General features: G+C 40.5%; 2 protein-coding genes across 3 annotated transcripts; one reads left to right on the forward strand and one right to left on the reverse strand.

The window, feature by feature from the left end:
* Positions 1-1,248: 1,248 nt before the first annotated feature.
* Positions 1,249-16,413, forward strand: LOC104602567 (chlorophyll synthase, chloroplastic-like). Of its 2 annotated transcripts, none has more exons than XM_010266293.3 (15): positions 1,249-1,530; positions 1,661-1,705; positions 1,847-1,938; positions 3,164-3,251; positions 9,085-9,170; positions 9,290-9,376; positions 12,869-12,934; positions 13,014-13,097; positions 13,204-13,265; positions 13,665-13,740; positions 13,854-13,916; positions 14,012-14,093; positions 14,669-14,745; positions 15,632-15,679; positions 15,964-16,413. In XM_010266293.3, the coding sequence occupies exons 1-15, from the start codon at positions 1,419-1,421 to the stop codon at positions 16,024-16,026; spliced, it is 1,131 nt and encodes a 376-aa protein (XP_010264595.1). In that variant the 5' UTR covers positions 1,249-1,418; the 3' UTR covers positions 16,027-16,413. The 2 variants fall into 2 exon arrangements, with proteins under 2 accessions (XP_010264595.1, XP_010264596.1); XM_010266294.3 differs by having other exon boundaries at positions 1,273-1,530; positions 1,850-1,938.
* Positions 16,414-23,514: 7,101 nt separating this feature from the next.
* Positions 23,515-24,517, reverse strand: LOC104602566 (late embryogenesis abundant protein EMB564-like). Its single transcript, XM_010266292.2, has 2 exons — positions 24,270-24,517; positions 23,515-23,928 (listed from the first exon to the last, which is right to left on the reverse strand). Exons 1-2 carry the CDS (start codon positions 24,382-24,384, stop codon positions 23,765-23,767), a joined length of 279 nt encoding a protein of 92 aa, XP_010264594.1. The 5' UTR covers positions 24,385-24,517; the 3' UTR covers positions 23,515-23,764.
* Positions 24,518-24,843: the final 326 nt, after the last annotated feature.

Raw genomic sequence — 24,843 nt, forward strand, 5'->3', positions numbered from 1 at the left:
CTGTACTTTTCCAAAATTTTAAGGGATATATAGACTGCAATCCACCTCAAAAATCTGAATTGCAGCCCCCTCCTAGTCTACTAGTAGCCCCCCTATAAACCATATCCTGCCCGTGAATTTAGCATCAATCCACGAGCAGTATTCAGTCCACCCCTAAAAATCTTAACTTAACTCCACCCTAGAGATGGACCGAATTATAAAACCCCCAAATTTTAAAAACCTCTACTTATAACATCAATACTCACCCATATATTGATATCAATTATGAGATAGCACCTACCCCAACCGTAAGATGGAGCTAAGATTTGTTAGGATGGACCGATCAATAAAAACCCCAAGAATAATCCGAGTAGGGCCAAACGCAAAAGCAAGGTGCACGTGAGCCCCACTGGTCATGCCATGGAGTGCCGGGCTTGAACCCGCCCCTCCACTTTGGGAGAGAAACTGAGTGACTATCTCAACTGCAGGGGTGGATCATCCTGTACATATATGTTGGGAGTAGACCTATTCATGGGCCGGGTTGGGCTGGGCTTTCACTCTATATTAATAGATTTTTTTAAGGCCCGAGCCCGGCCCGACCATCGGGCCTACAACTTGGGCCCGAGCCCGGTCCTCATAAAAAGCCCGAAGCTCAGGCTTGGGCCCAAGCCCGAAATTTAGCCCATACTGTTACTATTACTACTGCTGAAGCGACTGAATAGAGAGAGAGAGAAATTATAAAGAAAAAAATAAATAAATATATATTAAATTATAAATATATATTTTAATAAATATTATATTATTTATATATTTTATATAATATATAAAATACATATATATTTTATAAAATATATAATGCTAAGTCGGGTCGGGCTGGGCTTTTTTGACAAATCCTGAGCCCGGCCCGAAACATAGTCGGGCTTATTGTGTTAGGCCCGAGGTCAGACCCACGGGCCTAATTACATGACCAAGCCCGACCAGGGTGTGGGCCGGGCCGGACCATCGGGCTACCCGGCCCATGAACAGGTCTAGTTGGGAGTGGACAGTGGCGCCCCACTGAGCGCGCTCCATTAGCGCCCTACGTATACATCTCAGCGTGCATTGAGAGCATCTCCTGAATTAATCATTGGAAGATGCTCCTGATACACGGTTAACGTGGGGCTGGAATTTCACCACGGCTCGGAGGATAGTATCGGTATGTCATGGACTCATGGGATTGGACCGTGTCAGGTGTCACCCATCGGATCTCGTTAACTTGAATCTTATCTAATCACGCAGCTTTCTTGTTAGGCTACACCTTAATTTCTGTTTATCCGACATCCATCGCAGGTACTTTACTGGTTAGCTATATCACCTCGCCCCAAAGCGCTCCCTTGTCCCTTCCCGGTATCTGCCTCGCTGGTTTTATCGGAAAATCCCTGTCGAAGCTTCGTTAGCAAATGGCGACCATATTGAACACGGTTTCTTCAATTAGATTAGCCAACGCTAAGGTCCACAGTCTTCCAACCAGTAGGCTTGCCGCACCGATTTCTGTTCCATTCTCGTACTCAAGTGAGTTCTGTCGAGACTTGAGTGTTTTTCCCCCATTTGGGGTAGAGCTTGTTGAATAGGATCCATTTCTGCGACTTTTGAATCTCTCTTCTTCCTCTTGCTGAGTAGAAAATACGAATAATTTTCTCAGGAAAGAGACTAATAGTAAGAGCAGCAGAAACTGAAGCCAACGAAGGTTCTTTGTACTTCTACTTCTCTTTTCTGTTCATTTTACCTTTTCCGTTATTCATTTTTCCTATTTTTGTTTTAATTTCGTACTCGAATTTCACTTCATATCCCTCCACGGGATTCAAGTTTTGATGTTTCGGTGTGACAGCAGCAAAACCTCAAGCACCCAATAAAGCGCCTGCGGCCAATGGTTCGAATTTGAACCAGCTCCTTGGCATCAAGGGAGCAGCTCAAGAAACAGTGAGTTTTCTGTTTCTTTCCCTGCATTTATTTATGGTCTAAAATTCACCGGGATTCATAATTTAGTTGTCGCAAGAACAAATCGCTCTAAGTAATTAAATGGTGCATTACTGAACTAAGGATGATTTTGATATCTCCAAGGAAAAAAAGCGGAGGCCCTGGGAATCATAGGCGAAGAATGCTAAATGTGATACTGAGAAAAGAATTTATAATGATTTTCAGAAAAGAAATCAATATTTTATAAATATTGTGTTAGGCCTTAGGCGTCCCATGCTGGTATTAAGAATCCACATTGTGTGAAATCATTTTATTTCTTAAAATTTGAAAGCATTAATTTCATAATCTAAATGAAGCCATTAAAAGGATGGTCATAATTCATACAGATTGTGATGTCATTATCTTGGGGTCGTTTGCTTGGTGTAATGGTAAAATCTAATGCTGACAAGAGTGAGAATGCGGGTTTCAGTTTGAGAGTTGCCACTTAGTGCAAAAAAAATCCCGAGGTTAGGTCCTCATCCAGCTACCCTTCTCAAGACTCTGGATAGCTGGGTCATGGCTTTTTAAGCCGTTATGCTAATAAATCCAGGTGACATAATGAATTTCTGCATTAAAATGCTAATAAAAACTGAAATGAATTGATTCGCCCATGTGGTATTCAAATGCAAATTAAGACAGTGTATGGAATGGCTGCATTGTTTCCATTGTGTTTGTACCCAAAGTCCAGCTACGCACCACATAGGTGTTTTGGATTTACCTTCCAGAAGTCCTGTTTGGTTTGGTTGGGCAAGATCAAGTACAAGTGTTTGTACTACCATTTCCATAGTATTATGTGCATAGAGGTGTTAGGGGAAGCTTCGAAAAATTGTTTCCCCAAACAGGGGTGCTTCCATTTTGGGTGTCCTATGTGGTGCCTAATGGAGCCCGGTTTCATCTACGTGTTCAAAACAATAATAAATTATTATGATTGTATCATGTGCCCAAAAAGCTCAATCTCCTGAAATCCAATGCAAAAAATCAAGTACAAAGACCGAAACTAGAAACACAGCCATGCCAAGCATCAACTAAGTTCCTCAGGAATGTGTCTCTGAAATATTCTACTTTAATGCTATATTGCTTGTGAAATGCATCAACCTTTCCTTGTTCTTGCAAAATTAGCTTATAATACTACTTGTGATTGTGACGGGAGGTTAGGCTGAAATTTGATTTTACCGTTCTTAATGTGCAGAATAAATGGAAGATCCGTCTTCAACTCACAAAGCCTGTGACTTGGCCTCCATTGATTTGGGGGGTTGTCTGTGGAGCTGCTGCCTCTGGTATCCTCCTATCTTGTGAAATGAGTAGCCTATAAGTCTGAAGTCTTTCCCCACATTTGTTGGTGCTCTGGTATTATAGGAAGGGAATGTCTTGTACCTCTTTTCTTAGACACAAAAAATTGGTCCTTTGACATGTCGCACATAACAGTCACAATGTGTCACAACCTGTTACTAAATGGGCCTACCTAGGAGATCTGCTGGAGCAAAATTTAAGTTGATTCATTTAGGTTCCTTTCTGGCTCTAGAATTTTTCTGGAACATTATGAGATTCCTCTTCTTTTATTTTTTGAGAATGAGGTAAGGGTAATGATAAAAATTAGGATGCATAATGAGAAAATGTATTATGTACAGCCCATACATAAAAGCCCTATCCAGGCACAAGACAATCACTATTTAGCCATACAAAAATTTCTGTTATTAGCACTGCTTATCTAGTGAAATGCAAGATATGGAAACTTTTTTATTTTCAGTGGAAGGTAAAGTAATTCATTAATATCAAAAGCCAAAATACAAAGAAGCCTCTGTACAATGAGAAGCTGTACAGCAGGAAAACAGTTATCCACAGATTTCCAACCCTCCAAAAGACCAAAAAAAGACTACAGATTCCTTACAAATAGGAAATCTGAGTAAAAAAAGGGAGACATATGCCTATTTTTGAATAATTGGTGAGTTGCTAACCAAGAATGTGTCATCCCCATAATTCTGTTAAAAACTTCTTCTTTTGGAGTTTGTCTTCCTTCAAATAGCCTGTTATTTCTTTCACACCATACTGCCCAAAAAAACTGCTGCAGGAAGGATACTCCATGCTACCTTTCCAGCCCTGGAAACTTTGAAGAAGTGAATTCTATCTTGTACATAAACATTCTTCTTGGGTGTGAAGTCATTCAGGGCATAGGCTTACTTAGAATCCTTTCAGATAATATGGCTGATACTTGATTGTTGGCCACCAAAATCTAGGCAATATTGAGAAGGCAATAAAGCTATTTGCATTGTCATGGATTTCCTGCCATATGCCTAATAACAAATTATGGATCTAATGTTATTGATCACTTGCTTATTCTTTTCGGAAGTCTAACTGGATCTGGGAGTTGCTCAATGTCCAATACATGTTACAACTGTCAATAACTTGCGATAGAGGAAGGTTCCAGAGAGCCATTGGATATCTGAATCAGACTAACCCTCTCTCTCTTTGATTTGAACTGTCTTTTAAGGTCCCTCATTTTTTCGTTTGTTCATTGGACCTAGTTTCCATTCTTTATCACCAGGCCAGCTTTCCTCCAGGCTAACTATTAGATTGTTGACCATGATGGAGTAGCTTTCCATCTCAATTGTTTGTCTTATTGCTAGTCTTCTAGCCTTCTGTCTTACCGTGTGCTTAGCCATCCTTGATCTCAGTATGGGCATACCTGTTATCTTGAGTAGTTAAACTTGCCATTAAGGGTTAAACCTTCTATTGTCCTTGAAAGGGGATTTCATTGTTTTCCATTATTTACTTTAGTAAAATCTACTAGTCTCAAATGATACTGATGATCACTAATAACTAGTCTTGGATGCCCATATATGTCTCTTAAGACTTAGACCAATAGATCTCCCTTTTTAAAGGTTAACTCAATATTTGACAAACTTGTTTCTTTTAGTATTTCAGATAAAGGTTTTTCCTACCAGGCATTCAAATGTTTATAGAATGTGCAACATTGACTTCCTTTTTTCTATAAAATATTCTGCAACCATTTTTCTGTAGGTGAAATCCATTATATTTATTACCTTTGTTACTTTCCTGAAATTTTGTATGCTTTTGTCAAATGTCAACTTCATTTATTTTTAAAGAAAATAAGGGCTTATAGGTGAAAAGCTTCATGCGTCTGAGGGGTTTTCTGTTTTTGTTTTGGTGAGAGTTTCTTGATGTTTATTTGCTTGTTATGCTAGGATAAATCTCCACCACTATGCACATTTTCTTTTTTGATAGATACCGCTATGCACATTCTTTGATGTGAACTTGTATCTTTTACAGAAGTAGCCATTACAGAACCAGAAGAGATGGAGACTTACAAGGTTATACCTAGGGCACAACCTTGTTCCTTCAAAGAAATCCATTTTATTTGGCTGTAGATAAAAGAAGCTACCCTAAAGCAATAATAGTGCTTATACAATGGCGATCAGAGTTTGGAAATGAAAGAATGATAGAATGAGAAGAAACATTGGAGAAGAAGTGAGAAGAGATGGGAAAACAGGGATAGGTCACTTGACATTCTATTTCCTTCTTAACAAATGATCATACTGCCCCTGTTACAGTATGACCAGATATTATTAATATAGACCCAGTTACATCACCAACACTTCCCGTTAAGCTGGTACATTGATGTCACACATGCCTAGCTTGTTGAATTCTGCAATAAGTTGTGATTTCTCTATAGCCTTTTTGAGAGTGTCAACACATTTGTAACTTGTTTTTAAAAATGGTAAATGAATCTTCTTAGACAAAGTGATCTATTACAAATGTTATTCAGTCACTGTTTATTCATTGTGTTTACACCACCAAGGTTTGATCTTACTTCTTGAAGGATATTCACTGGCAAGGATGTCACCCTTCTTCTGTCATTGACCTCTTGAGGGGATGATGGGTTGAGGTACCAGTGACAGTTATTTGGGCCACTTGGCTTGAGAGAAAAGGGTAGGTTTTTTGAACAGAAAAAGAACCTGGTAGAAGCTACAATCAACCTCTGTTTTAGTTTAATCAGGGACTGGTTTTTGATTAGAAGGATTTGTATTGGGGACTTCATCAATATTTTTTGCCTATAGATTTCTTTGGCCATTCTCAAGGGGTTTAATGTATAGAATTTCTTTGTACTTGGGATGTTCATAATTATATTGATACTTAATACAATACAATACCCTACCTTTTTTCAAAAGGGGGGGGGGGGTTAGAAGAGCTAGGGGCAGACTGAAAAGGACTTGCATGGTTAAGCACACTTGATCAATGTTTTAAAACGCAAAGGCCTGACGTGAGGTGTTCTACTATTTGGAGGCATGAGGTATAGTCCAGAATATAAGAGGCGTAAGCCTCTTTTAGAGGAGCGGGATGAGAAGGAAGGAGGAGGGGGAGGAGGAAGCCTCCTTCCCTTGCCTTCCCATTTCTTTTCTTTCTTTCTTTTTCTTTCCCTTCCCTTTCTTTTCTTTTTTCTGTCTTTTTGTATGTGGTGTGCGTGAGGTGCATGAGGCATATACCTCTAGCACACCTCATGCAAAATGCATATGCCTCTTGCACCTGAAGTGTTCACCTCAGAGGCATAAACATCCTCTAGCATACGCCTCAGGGAATTTTGGGGGCGCCTTGCTTGGAAGCGCACCTCCAGGTGTACGCCTCCCACACCTTTTAAAACACTGCCCATAATTTGAACAGATGCATAATAGCAAGGGATTTCTCCCCCAATGGAGGTGAGCTATTTCCTGGCACAGCTGATAGAATTGGGCAATATTCTTTTTCTGTGTGAATGTCTCTGCACTTGCATCCTATATCTCCTTCGCTGTTTTAAGGAACAAGAAATTTTTACTATTGTGTCGAACCATTGAATGTGATAGACAAGACATCACCATAGAATTCTGAGTCCCACCTCTCGTACATGGGATCATCTCCATTGGGTTCTTTTATTTTTCCATTGATGTATTCCTGCTTACATTTGCTAGTAATATATAATCTTGCAGATTGCGATCACTCTAAATAAGTTCATCTGATTGAATATTGAAGTGTGGGACTTTGGAATTGATGGTACCGTCCTTGGTTTCAATAGTACTACTGTCTCCTAACATGATGAGACACAATCAGACTTCAACTGTATGCAGGCACACTTCCTGGACAACTCCTGGATGTAACAACCTACACTAGATTTTTCCAGAATCAGCACATGAACATGACAAATTTGGAAGACTGAGTAAAACTCATATCTAGGAGAATAGAACCCAAGAATAGTCACAGCCATGATAACCATAGACATATAGGAGCAGCCACAATCAAGATGGAATTTTAGAGCTAGGTAATAAATATGATCTAGAAAACAGGCCTTCATAGTGTCAAATCTCAACAATCTGGATGATCCACAAATGTGAAACAACATAAAATCTAAGAGTTATCTTTAATACTGACTCCTTATTTCAGCTCCATCGACAGAAACTCAATTTTGATTTTTCTGATTTGTATTTTCTAAAAAAACTAGAAATTAATACTCTACCTTCTTCAATAAATCCTGGAAAGTTCATCAGTAGTAACTAGTATCCACAAATGATCAGCTACCAGAATCTGGAAGAATTCCAATTCCTACAATTGGTTTCTGTACAGTGATGACATCATCGAGGTACCATGATGACTGAGTGGTAAGCTGAACTCAGTGAAAGAAAGGAGGCTCTGATATGAAGTGTTGATCAGAGCTTAGCAGTGAAAAAAATGATAGAATGAGGAGAAAGATTAGAGAAGAAGAGGAAACTGGGGAAAACAGGGATGGGCTACTTGGCAGCTGATTCCTTTCTTTTGTTCATTATAAGATAAACAATAACATAATCACATAATAAAAAAAAAAAAGAAAAACAATAACATGATCACACTGCCCTTACTACAGGTATATACATATTACTAATGTTGCCCCAATTACATCACTGGCACTGATTCTATTTCTTTTAGTGCATATCAGAATTCAACAACCTTAAGCTGACTTATGTCGACCATCAAATAACTACTGATAAATATGTAAACCTTTTTTTGACCAGCAAATAAGACTTTTATGAATAACAGAGAAATATTAAATTACAATAGTTATAGGTTGCAGCACTGCGTTAACCCAATCTACACACACATACAAACAGTTACAGTTCTGCCCAGTACAAGGTAGATCTATTTTCCCCCTGTTTTTCTAGGGTATCCACCACTGATAAATATGTAAACCTTCTATTTAAACCTTAAGAACAAAATTAATCGAATGCCTCCATTACTACTGATTTTCTTGTAAATTCTTGTGCTACATAATTACAACCTAAGATCCAATCCTATCTATCAAAAAAAACCTAGGATCCAATCCTGTGTCATCAAAATATACCCCATACCTATTTATGTACTTATGTGTATGCAAAAGGGTAAGAAAGGAAACTGTCTTAACATCTGCTGGGCTTTCCCCAAATCTGCCCTGGAATCACTCTTGTGTTAGCACATGGAGAGAATGAGCAACAAAGGCAAGAAGATTTGGTTTATGATTCCTAATGCCATTTTTTGGACAATTTTGCATGAGAGAAATAGCAGAATTTTGAAAGATTTTTCTGCTCAACCTGATAAAATTATCCAAAATACTGTGAGCAGAATCCTATCTTGGTGCTCAGTCTACAAGTTTCAAAATTCTAACCACTGCCACAATTTCATAGATCCCAATCTTTTTTTGTAATTAACACTTCACGCAATTATCTGTTGGAGATACTTACTGTACATATTTTGACTGTATTTTTGGGACCCCCTCTCCTTTTTTGGGTTATAATACAAATACCTTGCTCTTTCTCAAAAGAAAAAAAAAAAAACTGTCTTAATGTTTTGCTGATTGCCATGTTGACATGGCTACACCATCATTACATGGTCAAGGATGAAGCTCTTATGCTGCTTTTCTTTAGATGTATTTTGAAAATCAAATATTGTATTCCTATTGCTACCCTTATGAACCAACTGCATAACAGTACTTCCTTGTTCTTGTTTCATGGCCCTCGTGGTTAACTTTATAAGAAAACAATGCTATCTTATGAGGTGTTTTCTAGTATCTTGGAATCTTTCTGATAAATCATACATATATTTTAAATAACACAGGAAACTTCCACTGGAACTTGGAAGATGTTGCCAAGTCAATTGCTTGCATGATAATGTCTGGACCATGTCTCACTGGATACACACAGGTAGCTTTTCTCAATGATGTAAAATTCGTATTCTCTTTTCATTGGACTGCTCATACACCAGAATTAATACTAAGCTTATCAATTGGACTATATCATGTCTGCTTTTTTCATTCCTGTAGACAATTAATGATTGGTATGACCGAGAGATTGATGCAATCAATGAACCTTATCGTCCAATTCCTTCTGGAGCAATTTCTGAGAGTGAGGTGCGTATTTTGATTTAGTTGTCAATTACATCTGCATCTTCATACTCATATGACGTGTATCTGTAAGGAGGTGGAATTTTTGCTTGTTCTTAGATATTTCAATTATCGGCAAGTTCTGATTTGGCAAGATGACAATTCTTGGGAGTTAAGTTGATTTGGCATGCAAGTGTGTTTTTGTCATTTTAAGTTATTGGTAGTGGGTCTAATCTGTAGGAGTCATTTGTCTAGTCATTATTTGGTTAAATTCCAAGTTTCACAACCATAGGTTGAGTAGATAGGAAGTTATAATCTTATAGATGTTATTTTCTTATAGGGTTCAGTGGTGTTCCCATAATCATGGTGAAGGCGAACAGTAATGCTTTATCCTTCCCAAGATAGGGATCTTATCTGTAAGAAGTCGAATCCAATAAGGAGTATCCCTACCTCTTGTAATCTCCTATTTAAGGAGTGGGAATTAAAGAATAAAGGCATCAAATTTTTGGTCAAGAAAGGAGTAAGGAGAGTTAGGGTGATCTCTTGGACAAATCACCATTAGGGCGCCAAGATAGGTTCCTCAAGGAAAGGGAGGAACAAGGGAAAACAGGAGGTTCTCCCCGTGGACCGACCCGTGATGCGATCCTACGCCCGGGCCCATAACATCAACCAATCAGTTCTCCATACACACCATGTATGGGCAAAGAAAGGAGAAAAAAAGTCAAAAGTGAGAACCCGCTTTGATACCAAGTTGAAAATTACAATTACGGTAATTCAGATAATGCAAGAAAATAAGAAAAGAGAGAAAGAGAAAGAAGAAGAAAGAAGTTTCAGCAATAGGTTGTGGAAGAAGAAAAGAAGGGAAGAGAGAAAGGAAGAATTTGAACCTCTCTCTCTAGCCCCCATTCATCATTTTTATTATTAATTCTAAGTCTGAGTACAATTACTTGGATGCCCTTAGTGGGGCGGCCAGGCACTAAAGAAATAATTAAAGAAAATAAAAGAAGGCCCATAACTAAGAAACTTAACTTTTAAATACTACTTACAAAAAATAAAGAACACTAATTCGGCCCATTCTCACTACAACTTCATTACAAATACTCCTGCAAAATTTCTACTTAAAATTTCATCTGAAGCTTGAGTTATTGAGTTATTGAAGTTTCTTACTTTCTCTTGATAAAGTCTGAAATATCTGTTATTTCATACTAAAATCTCATTTAAACCTAATCACTTCGTCCTAAATACTCTAACCTTTTCTAATACCATATACCATCCATAATTCTCAGATAAATCCATTAAATTCTCAAAATAAAAAAGAAACCAACTAGTTTCTCAACTGAATTTTCACTTTGAATCTAACTTTAGAGCCCCTACCTTACTCAATTGTGGCTTCAACAGTTCAGGGCCTTCAGGTCCATGCAGAGCATTTATATGGAAAAGAGGTTGGTCCATCATCATCATCCATGCCTTATCCCAACTATATGGGGTCAGCTACATAAATCCTGTTTCACCAATCCATTCTATTTAAAGCCATATAAACTGATGGTCTTTTTTTTTTTTATCAGCAACACAAAAATTGATTCATTAGATTAAAAAGAGCATATGCAACAAGAAGTCCTCTGTTGGTGGTCTTCTATGCATGTGACCAAGCCATCATAGTCTTCTCTCTCTCTCTCTCTCTCTCTCTCTCTCCCTCTCTCTCATTTTATCACTTATTGAAGCTACTCCTAGGTTTCTACAGATGGCTTCATTCCTGGTCCTATCCCATCTTAGAATTCACATTTCTGCCATCCAGTTGAGAAGGTAATTACCTAAAAGCAGAACTCCTTTTTTTAGTTCAAGGTTTGAAAATTGGTCTCTCCTTGGGGCTAAATGACTCACATACATAAGGCGATTTTAGTTGTGAATGAATGGATGCTTTCGAATTCAACAAGCCTTTGGATGCTTTGGTGATGTAGGATGGAAAGGGGGAGTTCTGTGGTGGTCGTATGTGGTGTGTAACAAGGGGAATCAGATCTTAGATAGGGTAAGACCTCCAAAGAAGAATGCATACTTTGGCAATTTCATCTCATATTTGTTTTCTTTTCATGGGAAGTTACAGATCCACTATAAACGTGCTAATCTCGTGCACTTTTTTTGACAACATTTGGAGACATGCTTTATCTAGTGATAGGTGGAATCCTCCTACAACGTTGAACCATTATTCCAAATACAATGAAGAAAAGAGGAAATATATGTGGAGATGTGGCAGCCATATTGTAAATGATATTGGGGACAGGAAACATGAGAATTTTTTCAAACAAAACCAAATCTAAAGAGAATGTAATTGGTTTGATAAAAATCAAAGTTATTCATTGGCTGAAGACTTGGGAAGAATTCTTGTGTTTCATGGCTGACAATATTCTAAGAGGATGTGGTAAGTGGTGGCAGCATGGTTTTCAACAAGGGACATAAAGCAGAAGCATGGTACCACGGGTTCCTCCATTAAACTAGACGAAGTTTAATTTTTATAGGTCTAATGTTGGAAATCCTGGTGAACTGGGTGCATAAGGAACCTTCAGAGATCATAGAGGATACTTCCTCTTAGCCTACTCAGATCTGTAAGGTTAGGTATAAGAGCAGAATTCCATGAAGTGTGCTTCATGGTTTTAGGCTATTAATAACTCAGAATTGAGGTCCTTTATTATAGAAGGTGACCCAGAAACAATTGGATCTAATGCCATAAGCTTCTCTCTTAAGAGCCTGGATAATGGGGGCCTGTAACATGAAAAAGAAGAAGATATCTGTCAATGACCTTGTGGACTTCCTAAGTATAGAAGATCTTGGGAGGTGTTATTTGTTTTGGGAAGCTTCAAGGCTGGGGTTGTTGCCATCTTTGTTTGGTTGTTTTTTTTTTTTCTTTTATTTATTACCTTACACCTTTCAGTGTTCAAGTGTTTTGATTGTAAGCCATGTTTTGGATTTTTCTATTCATTTTCCATGCCTAGTAAGATCTCTTTTGATCATTGTTGCTGATCAAATACAACACAACAGATTATTTAGCTAAGCAAGGGGTGCATAGAGATCATCTATTTTGTAGTTGAGATTTGAGGCTGCACCTTGTACCTCTCTGTGGGAAGCTCATTATATAAGTTGTCATTTTTGAGTTTTTAATAAAATCGATCATTACTTATCAAAAACAGAAAAAAAAAACCACAACCATAAGGTCAAATAGAAGAGAATATTGTGCAGCTATTTTGTAGCCAATAGAGTAAATCTCCTATTTTTGGTCTGAGTCCTATGTTTGTAAGGTTGCATTGTGAAGTAGGGGTGAATTGGTTCTTCCTTCGGGTGATTTCTTATTACCTCTTCCTTATAATTTCTTCTTTTTTCTTGTTAATAAGATTTTTTGCTTTACTATAAAAAAAAACCCTGTAAAAGCGACATTGAGGTTACACATTGGGAATGCACAACAGATCTCAGATTGTCATGGTTAAATGGAAAGCACATCATTTATTACAGAAGCTTTTTTCTTTTCAGGTTATTATCCAGATTTGGTTGCTGCTTTTAGGAGGGCTTGGCTTGGCTGGTCTGTTAGATGTGTGGGTAGGTATTTTACATCAGTGGTACTTCTTCCAAAATTATCAACATGAAATTCTGTTCCTGATTTTTCAATGCCAATTAGGCAGGACATAACTTTCCTGTAGTCTTTTACCTTGCTGTGGGTGGATCCTTGTTGTCATACATATATTCTGCTCCGCCTCTAAAGGTAATGGGATTCTGTTTCTGTGGCATGTCAGTAAGACCATTGAAGTTTCTTAATAGTTGACGAAGAGAGCTTCTTAATGCTTTACTTTTTTCCTGATATGTTGCAGCTGAAGCAGAATGGATGGATTGGAAACTTTGCACTAGGAGCAAGCTATATCAGTTTGCCATGGTTTGATATCTGTTACTTTCTAGAAAATTGATAATGATAAATTCTGAAAATCTTTTGGTTGTACACCCAATATTTGATTCCATTCTTTATATTTGACCTTATAAAATGAAACTTAAGTTACCTATCATTCCGTCAAGGCCCCATCCAAAAGCCCCTTTATTAGGAGATTTCCTACATATGGAAAATGAAGAAGAAACCTAGACAGCATTTTCCACGACTAGTAAAAAAATCTCATTGTGGTTTCTCATTATGCTATTAATACATCACCCACATGGACTATATGCCAGTTATTTTGGTATTTCCTCAGTAATTTATCTATTCTTGAGCTGTTATATGCAAATATTATGAAATCTTGCTTTTGCTTGCTGAAATATTTTCCTTCAATCCATGAATCAACAGGTGGGCTGGTCAAGCTTTATTTGGGACTCTTACGCCTGACATTATTGTGCTTACACTCTTGTACAGCATAGCTGGGGTATGCTTTCATCTTAGACATTTGTGTTACCTAGCATGGGGCCTATTAGCATTGATGCAATTTTACATTTTTTCTCTGTGATCTAACATGGTTTAACATTTTCTTCATGTCAGTTAGGTATTGCCATTGTAAATGATTTCAAAAGCATTGAAGGAGATAGGGCATTGGGTCTGCAGGTCTTTTCTCTCTTTCTTATAATTGGAAACAGCAGTCACTAGTATTTTCAGAAGCAGTTGGTTTAGGTCTTATATAATCATGCTGTTTGAAACAGTCTCTTCCAGTGGCCTTTGGTGTTGATACTGCTAAATGGATCTGTGTTGGAGCCATTGATATTACTCAAATATCTGTTGCTGGTATGTTAGATTATTCCTTTTGAATGATATTTTAAATTATCTACTTGTTGATGTTGGCTTTCACCTAACCTAAAACTATAAAGATGATTTTCTTGTTGACAACACATGCACACTGCGAGTACCTCCTTTTATGGTGGCTGACATGGTATGTCAACACATAAAACGGTGGATTTGTAACCCCTAACATTTTTGGTGTTTTACCCAGTTAAGCCTGTAACCTGCCTCCAAGTAGCATGATAGTTGCTAGAGACATCTCCTTGAGGTATATGATTGTGTAGAAAGGTCTTGAACTCTGATAACAACTGTTGCTTGTCGAGACAGATGGTTCTTTATCAAGTCAACTAATTTGTAACTACATGCTTATTGTGGTTCTCAGACTTTTAACAACAATAAAAAATGATTCCCACAATCTTTTTTTTTTTTTTTTTGATATCACAAACCATAAAAAATCCCTCCTAGATCACTTTGTGAACTGTATTATACACCTCTCTATCCACCAAAGTCATAGTTGCTTCTTCCCTCTTATGGTATAACTCTATATGTTCACTGACTATAATCTTTGGTGACTTCTGCAGGTTATCTGCTAGGGTCTGGGAAACCTTATTATGCTTTAGCTCTACTTGCTTTGATAATCCCACAAGTGGTTTTTCAGGTAAAAGCATATTCCAATGAAGTTAGTATACCTGAGATTGAGATTTAATAGGATGGAATTCTGGAGAATGATTGCTGTAGCCAAACTCTAATGAGGATAAAGCTGAATTATGTTCCTTAGTCAAGACAAAATTGAGTCATGGAAATGCTATTCTAATTTGAGCTTATGGAATAACCTATCATATTTGTTGACTTTTAACGTTTTCCATCTTAGAGCTTTATGCTGTTTTAGCAGTTTAAGTATCCATTCCACTAGATTAAGCCAAAAGGAATACGAGTTGAGGTAGTAAGAAATGATTTGAAAGCCCATAATTTAGCAATATAGATGGCACCAAATAAAACAAAAAGGTGGAAGAGTATTTATGCAGTGGGACAGTATATTGTCTATTTCATTATAGTAATGTTAGCAATGTTTTATGCCTTCGCTATAAATTATGCTTGTGTCCCCCCTTTGTACAAAGACAGGGGAGCCTATTCTTATCATTGAACGTCAGCCGGCCTTCTTAATAAAAGTTGCTGTTATTGACAAAAAAAAAAAAGAAAAACAAAAACAAAAACATCAGCCGGCCTTCATTTTCCTTGTTGAATGATTTTTTTCAGGTACCATTTATTCTAAGAAAACCCGATAGTTCTTTGGTACCAATAGTTTCTAAGATTTCAAACCAGAAGTCATGAACATTCCATCATCATCGAGTCTCATAAGATTATCCATGTCAAAATCCACATTGTATTAGCAATTGATGCAAGAATCAGTAGTCTTACTTTAATCTTTGTGCTGATGATGAAGGTGGTTGATGTTTTTTATTATACATGCTAGGTGAAGCTGTCCTTTGATAATTGATATGATGGCTCTCCTAATAATGATACTTTTGTTAATATTGTTGCAGTTTCAATACTTTCTAAAGGATCCCATCAAGTATGATGTTAAATATCAGGTAAATATATCCTCGTCCCTCCTGTATTAATAGCATAATGAGAAACCGCAAGGAGGTTTTTTAGACTACCCACATGGACTCTGTTTTAAGGTCGCCCACTACTGGCGACTAGATTCGGAGTTGGGATTTCTACCCCACTAAAACTGTCCCAACACGGTTCTACTATGATCTGTGTCTGTACAAATAATGTTGGAAGTTAGAACGTCTTGGGATGGTTTTTTGTTGGGAGGAGATACGGTATCACGCCTAGACACGACGATTCAATTTTGGGTTTGATTTTGCAGGCTAGTGCACAGCCGTTCCTCGTCCTGGGTCTTTTAGTGACGGCTTTGGCAACAAGCCATTGATTTGCATAGACAGTGAGAGAGAGAGAGAGAGAGTTCAGTATCCATGTACGCGGAAAAAAAACCCCACGGCAAATGGATCAGTGACAAGAATGCGCAAAACTGGAACAGCGGATACGAGATACAGGCAAGTGAGCAATGTCTACATTTGCTGTAATGCCTGCGTCGGCCGTCTCGTAAGACTCTCTGTCCACCATCAAGTATATGCTATTTGGAAAATCCGCGTGAGATTGCATCTTCCATGTATGTTTTATTATGGGGAAACCACGCCAACAATTGTTCAATAGCACATTAATGATTTTTTTTCTTTCTTTCTTTTTATTGTTTGGTTATGTTCTGTGCTCTTAGCGACACCGCTGACTGCTCTATCTAGTTTACCATTCTCTTCCATCCTGAGGATTTCATGTGTCACTGTGTCAGCCAGAGTTGGTATCGGGACCCAACACTTCTGTTCAGCTTGTTACAGGCTGACTTTGTAGACTCAATTCCATTCTGATGCTGTTTGGATGAGCTATCCGAGTATCCAACACCCTAACCATCTCATTTCTCAATTAAGAAAGGGTTTGTGCATGATCTGGCACGAACGAGTAAGGCCCCTTCTAAGCAACGAGCATATCCACCTTGATAGATAGATAGACACTATTGTATTGATACCATTGTCCAGACTCCACGGCAGACACCATTGTTGGAGTTCACTTTTGCTTTTAGTGTCGATTTGCAGGGTTAAAAAAAATACCATGGTCTTAGATTTATTTATTGTTATGACACATCTAGATGGAGGAGAAATCGCCATCCACTTTTAAGTATTTCCACAGAGCGTGAGACTGGATTTGCTCCTCACACATTGCGCCTCACACCGACCTCACTGGTACATCCCACCATGCCCGTATTTATGTGTTATTATTTACGGGAGATATTCCCAATGCAATGCATGGTAGAGTGTCTTTGTGAGGTCGTTGTGAGGCGTCCTGTGTAAGGAGGAGATCCCAATCCACAGTGCGTGTTCTACATACGTCTCACAGGCACATCCCCCGTGCATTTGGAGCATCTCCCATATTTATTAGGGGGGATGTTCCAAATACATGGGGATGAGCCCGTGGTGTGCGCTCTCTGGGGCACCCAAAAAATCACATGAATCACGGCCTCGATAGATTGCTGCGGCCTCACTTAAGTGAGTTCAGATCTGCGCCCCACAATGTCCCACAACACATTCCTGCTGTGTATTGGGAACATCTCCCGATGATAATATTAGAACTGATGATGTTATCATCGGGAAATGTTTCCAATACATGGCAGGGATGTGATGTGGGACGTTGTGGGGCACCCCTATGTGGGACACAGATCTGAACTTCACTTAAGGTAGTGCCACATCAATATATGATAGGGCTATCAATGGGCCGGGTCCAATTCTAGGGATTCGGACTAGCTAGATCGATTCTAGTTCTAGAACTTGTCTTGGTGGGTTGGTTTCGGTTCCTCATATATTTTTCCGATTATTATTGGGTCGGAATTGGGTATATCATGTCCCAAATTGACCCTATATATAATTATTTGTATATATGTATTATTAAATATATAATGTATGATAATTATTAATTAATAAATTATATAGAGGTAATATTTAAACAAATCATGTCTAAAATAGTCATTTCGGTAGGGTTTTCATTCAAAACCCTACCAAAATGACATTCCCCCCTTCAGCTCTTTCAACTTCAATCATTTCTTATCAGACACTTCGATCATTTATTCTCAAAACCTAATGCCGACCATCATCCCTGATGGTCGACCACTATCATCGACACCAAACAGATAGTGAACTATCAATTGTAAAGCTTGGAACAATGAAAAGCAAGGCCAACACCAAATAGAGAAAGGCAGCCAGCGATGCCATCCACCATCCCTATTGATTGTGCGTGATCTAGATGCTCTTAGTTGGAAGACAGCTTGGATGTCGGTTCTTAGCTAGTCGGTCGAACTGCAAGAGAAAGGATCAGAGAGTCCGTGGTGGCTAACCCTGTGAGGCCGCTCCGATGCTTAAGTTAGTACTTAGTGGTGAATTGCGAGCTGGAAATCAGTAATCTTGAGAGCTAGAATGCACTTAGTCGTGCTTACCTGGGTATTGAGGGTTGATGCTTTTATATAGCTTAGCTACCGTGAGCCTCAAGGAACCTCTTCGAGATCTTCAGATTGAGTAGGAGCCCATTCTGCTTTGGAAGGTGACCAACGTGCTAGTTGATAAGGCTTAGTGTTCACCCGAATCGGGCGGGACGAGGATAAGACTTACGATTGCATGACATGATCTCGGACGGTTCAGAGGCAACTAGCGGGCTTCTAGAATCTGCTATGTGTCATCTTCGATAGATTTGGTCAGCTGAGGTACCCAAACCTCGGTGCTATCCAAGGTGACCAGGGCACCCGAGGTGACTTAATTCGCTGAGGTGGCGAGAGGTGTCGAATCATCATCTAGTTGGCAGGTCACGTCCACGTGTCCTCAACTTATCAAATCAGGCCAAATCACCCCTCATCACTCGCCATCCGTTTATGTGACATCCAGTCCATTTGCCATCCCTGTCCATCCATTTAATAGCTCTTGATGAATTTCAAATTTTTAATACTATTTCTGCTCATAGTTCTTGATGAATTTCAAAATTTTAATACGATTTTTGCTCATTCTTGATGAATTTCAAATTTTTAATACCATTTCTCTAATTTCAAATTTTTGTAGCCTTTTTAGCAGGATTTTCGTGGTGTTATTGTCTTGATTATTATAATATGGTCCATCGGGTTGGACCCGATAGTCCCAAGAACCGATGGATTCAGTTTTAGGTCCAAAATTACATAGTCAATTCCGGGTTCTCTTATTGGTTTTTAGACTGGTTCTACCTGATTTCAATGCAGAACCAACCCGTTGACAGGCCTAAATACATCAGCGGTGGTTGATAGGCCCAATCTTGGAGAAAAAAAATTGTATTGAATCTTAGAAATTTTATTTTCAAGCTGACGTTATGAGTTGGTATCTATCTATCTATAAATTAAAAAAGGTTTTCAGGCTACAACCCCCACCATTAAGAGACGTGGCCTTTTCATTTTTTTAGAAATCTAGACACGTGGCATTTTCTGAAAAGCTGCTATTAAAGCTCACAACCCACTACCACCATTCAGATAAGTGACATTCTCATTTTTTGAAAAGCTAGGCACGTGACAATTTTTGAGAAATTCCTGCTAAAACCCACAACCCACTACCACCATTCAAATAAGTAGCCTTCTCATTTTTTGAAAAGCTAGGCACATGGCAATTTTTGAGAAATTCCTACTAAAGCCCACAACCCACTACTAGGCTATAGCCCCCCACCATTTAGACATATGGCCTTTTAATTTTTTGGAAAGCTAACCACCTTACATTTTTTGAGAAATTACTACTAAAGCCCATAACCCACTACCACCATTCAAACATGTGACATCCTATTAATTCAAGAAATAGGATTAATAATTTCACTCCTAAACAATCTCGATATACAGTTATTTATTATCTTAAGTCTATTAAATGCAAATGGTGACGTTATGACTTATGACTTGTGACTTATGACTTGTTATTTATTATCTTAATTTCAAGTTGACGTTATGACTTATGACTTGTGGTTCCAAGCTGACGCATAACTTGGTTACGTAAGTGGGAGTGCTTGCGTGCTTCATGGAATGAGCAAAGAGAACGCTGGAAGCCCTGAACATATCTACCTTTCCCTTCGATGTTCGATCTGGTCATCGACTCACCGCTGCTCTTCACTCACGTCCTGGCTGTCCTACACTCCTACTCACTTACTCAGGACTCAGGAGTCCAAAGCATAGAAAGGAAGACCCCTTTCAAACTATCTCCCAGGATCCTTGCTCCGTTGTTACGGTTCAGCACAGGCTTAGCCTTGCCTACGCTTGGCAGGCTTACGTTAGGGACATGCCCGTCATTTTCGCCTGTAAGATTTTTGGGAGAACTGATGTCATCTTCAGGCAGACCACCAGAAGCTTAACGTACTCTTTGAGGAGGGGTGGTCGACCTCCTTGGGTGCCTAACCTTGGCACTCCTAGACCTTCATCCCCTTGCGGGGCGGCCCTGGTTAACGGCTAGCATGGCTACCAGGGTTCCTCATGGGCGCACACTTGCTCATGGGGATAGTGTTGGACCGGCACTGCGCTACCGATACTCAAGGGAGGCTTAGCATGCGGGCCTGGTTCAAGCATGTCCCTTCACTTCGCCAGCCCCTTGCCCAAGCTGATTGAGCTATCCCGTTGCCCTTAGCGCACGGGAATGTTCCGGCCCAAGCGGTTGCCTATCATCAGGGCACACAGGTGCCTATCATCACCGGCATACAGGAGACCCTTCACAACGGTGCCAAGTCACCTAATCGGCGCATGGTCGCCTTCCATGATGGTTGTCCCCCTTTAGCACGTAAGCGGCGCCTCCCATGGACCGGTCTGAGCCAGGAGAGTGCCCCGGCCATTGGACTTGAGGTCATGATCCAGTGCTACTGACGTTGGTGGAGCCATCCCATCGGGCAACTCCTAGCCTCTAAGCACAGAAAGGCTTGTCCTGGCCTGCCTTGGCCAGGACGCCGCACAGGTTTCTTCCGCTGTAGAACTACCCCCGTGACAGTTGGTATCAGAGCAAGTTGGCTAATTGCAACAGCAGTTGGTTTTCAGCAGATTAGCCCAGAGCCAGTTGAAGCGGTCATTTCGACAAGCAGCATTTTGTGGGGTGCGGTCCCTAGTCACCTCCACCCAGGATCGAGTAGAACTCAGATCAGGCCTGACAAGAGGCCATTTCATAGTTCGTGTCCCCATTCCAATGACACTAAAACAGCTTCCCTTGCGGTTGCAGACGCTTTGGTTGTTGTCCTCATGCAGTGGCAGACGCGTGAGCCTTGATAGGAATGTGGGTACACTACCGGAGCAGATTGTTTATCAGGCCTATCAAGAGGCCATTCAATGTTCGCGTTCCCATTCCAATGACCCTAAAACAGCTTCCCTTGCGGGTGCAGACGCATTGGTTGTTGTCCTCATGCGGGGGCAGACGCGTGGGCCTTGTTAGGAATGCGGTTACGCTAGCCGTTGGAGCATGGCGGCCCTACACTGGCAAAGTATCAGGTGGACATGCTCAGTTTTCAGGTGGAACACTTGCAGCAGCAGAATCTCATCTTAAGGCGAGTGCATGTTCGGCAACTCATGGGTAAAAGTTGCCACACTCGCGTTCGAAGCGGTCAGGTCTCCTTGAGGCAGCAGCAGTGGGGCCCCCTCGGAGTGAAGATGTAGCCCGAGTCGGCGAGGCGAAGCGTAGTTTCGAGGGCCCAGAGAGCATAAGCCATGGCTAGGTTTGAGTAACCCGCGCAGGGCGAGGTGAAGTCGGCAGGCCAGCATGGTGAAAGGGTACCCGTGTCATCGCCAACATGAGGAGTAGACCTATCAACGTGTTTGGTAGCATCACAGAAAAGCTACCATGAAGACGGTTGAGCCTTGAGGTAAGATGATACATGGGGCGGACCTCCGCGAAGCACCACACACATTTCTTCGAGGGCCCTTCTTTCACAGTCAACGGCATAGCCATTGCACGGTTTGAGTAACCTCGACACTGGGGGTGAAGTCCAGGCAGGCCGGCATGGTGAAATGGTTCCGTCCCCATAAATGGACACCAATATAGGCAAGACCCGGGTTGGCCAGGCGAGCCCCGAACTGGCAGAAGAGTGGATGGCGCGGGACTCAAACGCCCATTCACGGAAGGAGTCATTGTCGAGGACGACAATGAATTGATTGGGGGAGCCTGTTACGGTTCAGCACAGGCTTAGCCTTGCCTACGCTTGGCAGGCTTACGTTAGGGACATGCCCGTCATTTTCGCCTGTAAGATTTTTGGGAGAACTGATGTCATCTTCAGGCAGACCACTAGAAGCTTAACGTACTCTTTGAGGAGGGGTGGTCGACCTCCTTGGGTGCCTAACCTTGGCACTCCTAGACCTTCATCCCCTTGCGGGGCGGCCCTGGTTAACGGCTAGCATGGCTACCAGGGTTCCTCATGGGCGCACACTTGCTCATGGGGACAGTGTTGGACCGGCACTACGCTACCGATACTCAAGGGAGGCTTGGCATGCGGGCCTGGTTCAAGCATGTCCCTTCACTTCGCCAGCCCCTTGCCCAAGCTGATTGAGCTATCCCGTTGCCCTTAACGCACGGGAATGTTCCGGCCCAAGCGGTTGCCTATCATCAGGGCACACAGGTGCCTGTCATCACCAGCATACAGGAGACCCTTCACAACAGTGCCAAGTCACCTAATCGGCGCATGGTCGCCTTCCATGATGGTTGTCCCTCTTTAGCACGTAAGCGGCGCCTCCCATGGACCGGTCTGAGCCAGGAGAGTGCCCCGACCATTGGACTTGAAGTCATGATCCAGTGCTACTGACATTGGTGGAGCCATCCCATCGGGCAACTCCTAGCCTCTAAGCACAGAAAGGCTTGTCCTGGCCTGCCTTAGCTAGGACGCCGCACGGGTTTCTTCCGCTGTAGAACTACCCCCGTGACACCGTGGCAGTCCACTTACGGTAGAGACTAAGTGCTCAAATTGAACTTTTCTGTCTATTTATTTATTTATCAAAATAAGTAAACAATTATTAAAGTCCTTTAAGAATACAACGTGAAAATGCATTATCTTTCTTGTTACTGTTGTAAAAGGAAATCAAAGCCATCTTGTTTAAAAATAGATTATTTCTTAAAACAAAAACACAAAAAACATTCTTTTATGTGTTTTTGTCTTCAAAAATGAAACTAGCAAAACGTTCTTAATATGTTCTCATGATTATTCAACAGTTCCATATAATTTCTATATTAAAAAGAATGTTTTTTTTTTATATATTTGTTGATTTAAAAAACAGTACAAAGCGGAGTTCTAGAACATGCTTAACTTGTTTTCTTCTCTTTCAAAAACATGTTTTTGTTTTTTATTTTTTTGTATATTTTTATTTTTTGCTGATGTATATATTTGTTTTATCTGGCTGATGTGCATTGTAAGGTGCTGCTCAGAACATCACGTCCCCGGACTATAGCAACCCTCTCCATTCCCTAATCCCTATTCGTCATTTAAGGTACCCAACTGAATTTACCAGTTCTACCTTCTACGTATTCCCAATTGGGGTCCCTTACAAGCAAATAAAGGCAATTGTCATCCTCATCCAGTTTATGTTAAGTGAGCACCACGAACGATCCCACCCTGAGCTCAGGCGAACTGAATCATTAAGTCGGTACATTACGTACCGCAGCAACGAATGCTTGTAAGGTTGCAGATCGATCCCAGAAGGATTCAGCCTTTCTAGCACAAATGTGGGTTGACTGGATTCCGAAAACTCACTTCACCGGTAGCAACCCTCTTCTTGGTTTACTTTTAACTCAGATAGAAGCAGGCGGCTGGGAAATTGAACCCTACCACACGCAAAGGGAGAGGGAGAGAGAGAGAGAGATTTAACGTAACATTAGTCGTCTATTAGAGCCGATCGACACTTGTAAAAGTAAAAACAACCCATTACGCAGTAGAGAAAGACTACAGCAGCAGAGCCAAAACAACGTGCATATAGCCTCTCTCGCGAAACCCACAAGACACAACACAGACGTATTAGGCTACTAAAGTACTAGCATCTTCCTACACCTACTAAACTACTTCTGCAACTAGATACATTAACAGTAAACACACAACACAACCAAGGACACTATCTAGCGGTTCTTAGTGAACTTGGACTCATCGATGTCGATCCCCTCCTCTGCTGCACGCTCCCCGCCAGATTGGTCCATGGTGCTGAGTCCACCCTTTCGGCCCATCTCCTGATATCCTTCCGTGCCTAGCTGCTGCTTTCTTGTCTGCCCTCCACGGCTCCTTCCTGTGGACGAGTGTAAATGCATGGTTATCAGTAGTACAACCCACCCAGACAGCCACACACAATAAGGGAATTTTCAAAAAACCATGTGCACCCATTCATTTTCTCATGTTTGAAGACAGATAGAGTGCCCAGAGTACACTTGAGATTTCCTATTCACGGCGGGTAGAGAGTGGGTAGGAAATCTTGGCTCCCCAGAGTAAGTCTTGTTAGCGGAAGATTCGAACTCAACCAGCAAGTAGTAGTAGAGAAAAACATAAACAAGAATAATTAATTTAGTTTTGATCGTTAAACAGACAGACAGACAGACAAAAAAGAAAAGAAAGCAAATAACAAGAATAAACCATCGGCTAGATGCTCCTGCGCTTCGAGGCTCTTTCCTCCAGTTCCACCAGGCACCACAGTCTCTCCCTGCCTGGCCTTGGCGTCAAGTTCGGCTCTATCCTGTCCCGATGCCATTTTTCGAACTGATTTCTTCACCACGGAAACCAACAAAGTTCTCTGTATAACAGACTATAACGAAAAGAAACGAACACGATTTCTTGTGTTTAATTAGACACTCGTTGTGATGGTGGTGGAAGTAAGCAAAAAAAAAAAAAAAACAAACAGTACTTATAAGAGAAGGTGCTAATGAGCGGCGAACTCTGAAACAGACACGTAATGATAAACGCGGCAAAGGAAGGAGAAGTAAGATATTGAACGATGACACGCAGAGCGTCAAGAAGATAGACGAAAGATAATGACACACGTCTTCGTTTTGCGTGTAAAAAGAACAGTTCCAAGGGTTGTTTCTGAGTTACACGTACCTTTCAGCTTATGGACTTAGTTTACAACGCCACCGAACAGATTCCACAGTGGAGAACACCATTGAAATCCTACGAAGTAGATGAAAGAATTTAGACTTTGGAGGTATGATGG

This window comes from Nelumbo nucifera, chromosome 2 (genome assembly GCF_055504915.1).
Source record: "Nelumbo nucifera cultivar China Antique chromosome 2, China Antique-T2T, whole genome shotgun sequence".
In the NCBI taxonomy this organism is placed as follows: Eukaryota; Viridiplantae; Streptophyta; class Magnoliopsida; order Proteales; family Nelumbonaceae; genus Nelumbo; species Nelumbo nucifera.

Excerpts from the sequence above, each read along its gene's own strand:
- LOC104602567 (XM_010266293.3), top strand. The coding sequence starts at position 1,419 with ATGGCGACCATATTGAACACGGTTTCTTCAATTAGATTAGCCAACGCT. Across the intron at positions 13,741-13,853 it reads TCTTGTACAGCATAGCTGGG|TTAGGTATTGCCATTGTAAA; the intron begins GTATGCTTTCAT and ends TCTTCATGTCAG. Across the intron at positions 15,680-15,963 it reads AGTATGATGTTAAATATCAG|GCTAGTGCACAGCCGTTCCT; the intron begins GTAAATATATCC and ends TTGATTTTGCAG.
- LOC104602566 (XM_010266292.2), bottom strand. The coding sequence starts at position 24,384 with ATGGCATCGGGACAGGATAGAGCCGAACTTGACGCCAAGGCCAGGCAG. Across the intron at positions 23,929-24,269 it reads GCAGGAGCATCTAGCCGATG|GAAGGAGCCGTGGAGGGCAG; the intron begins GTTTATTCTTGT and ends ACTCGTCCACAG.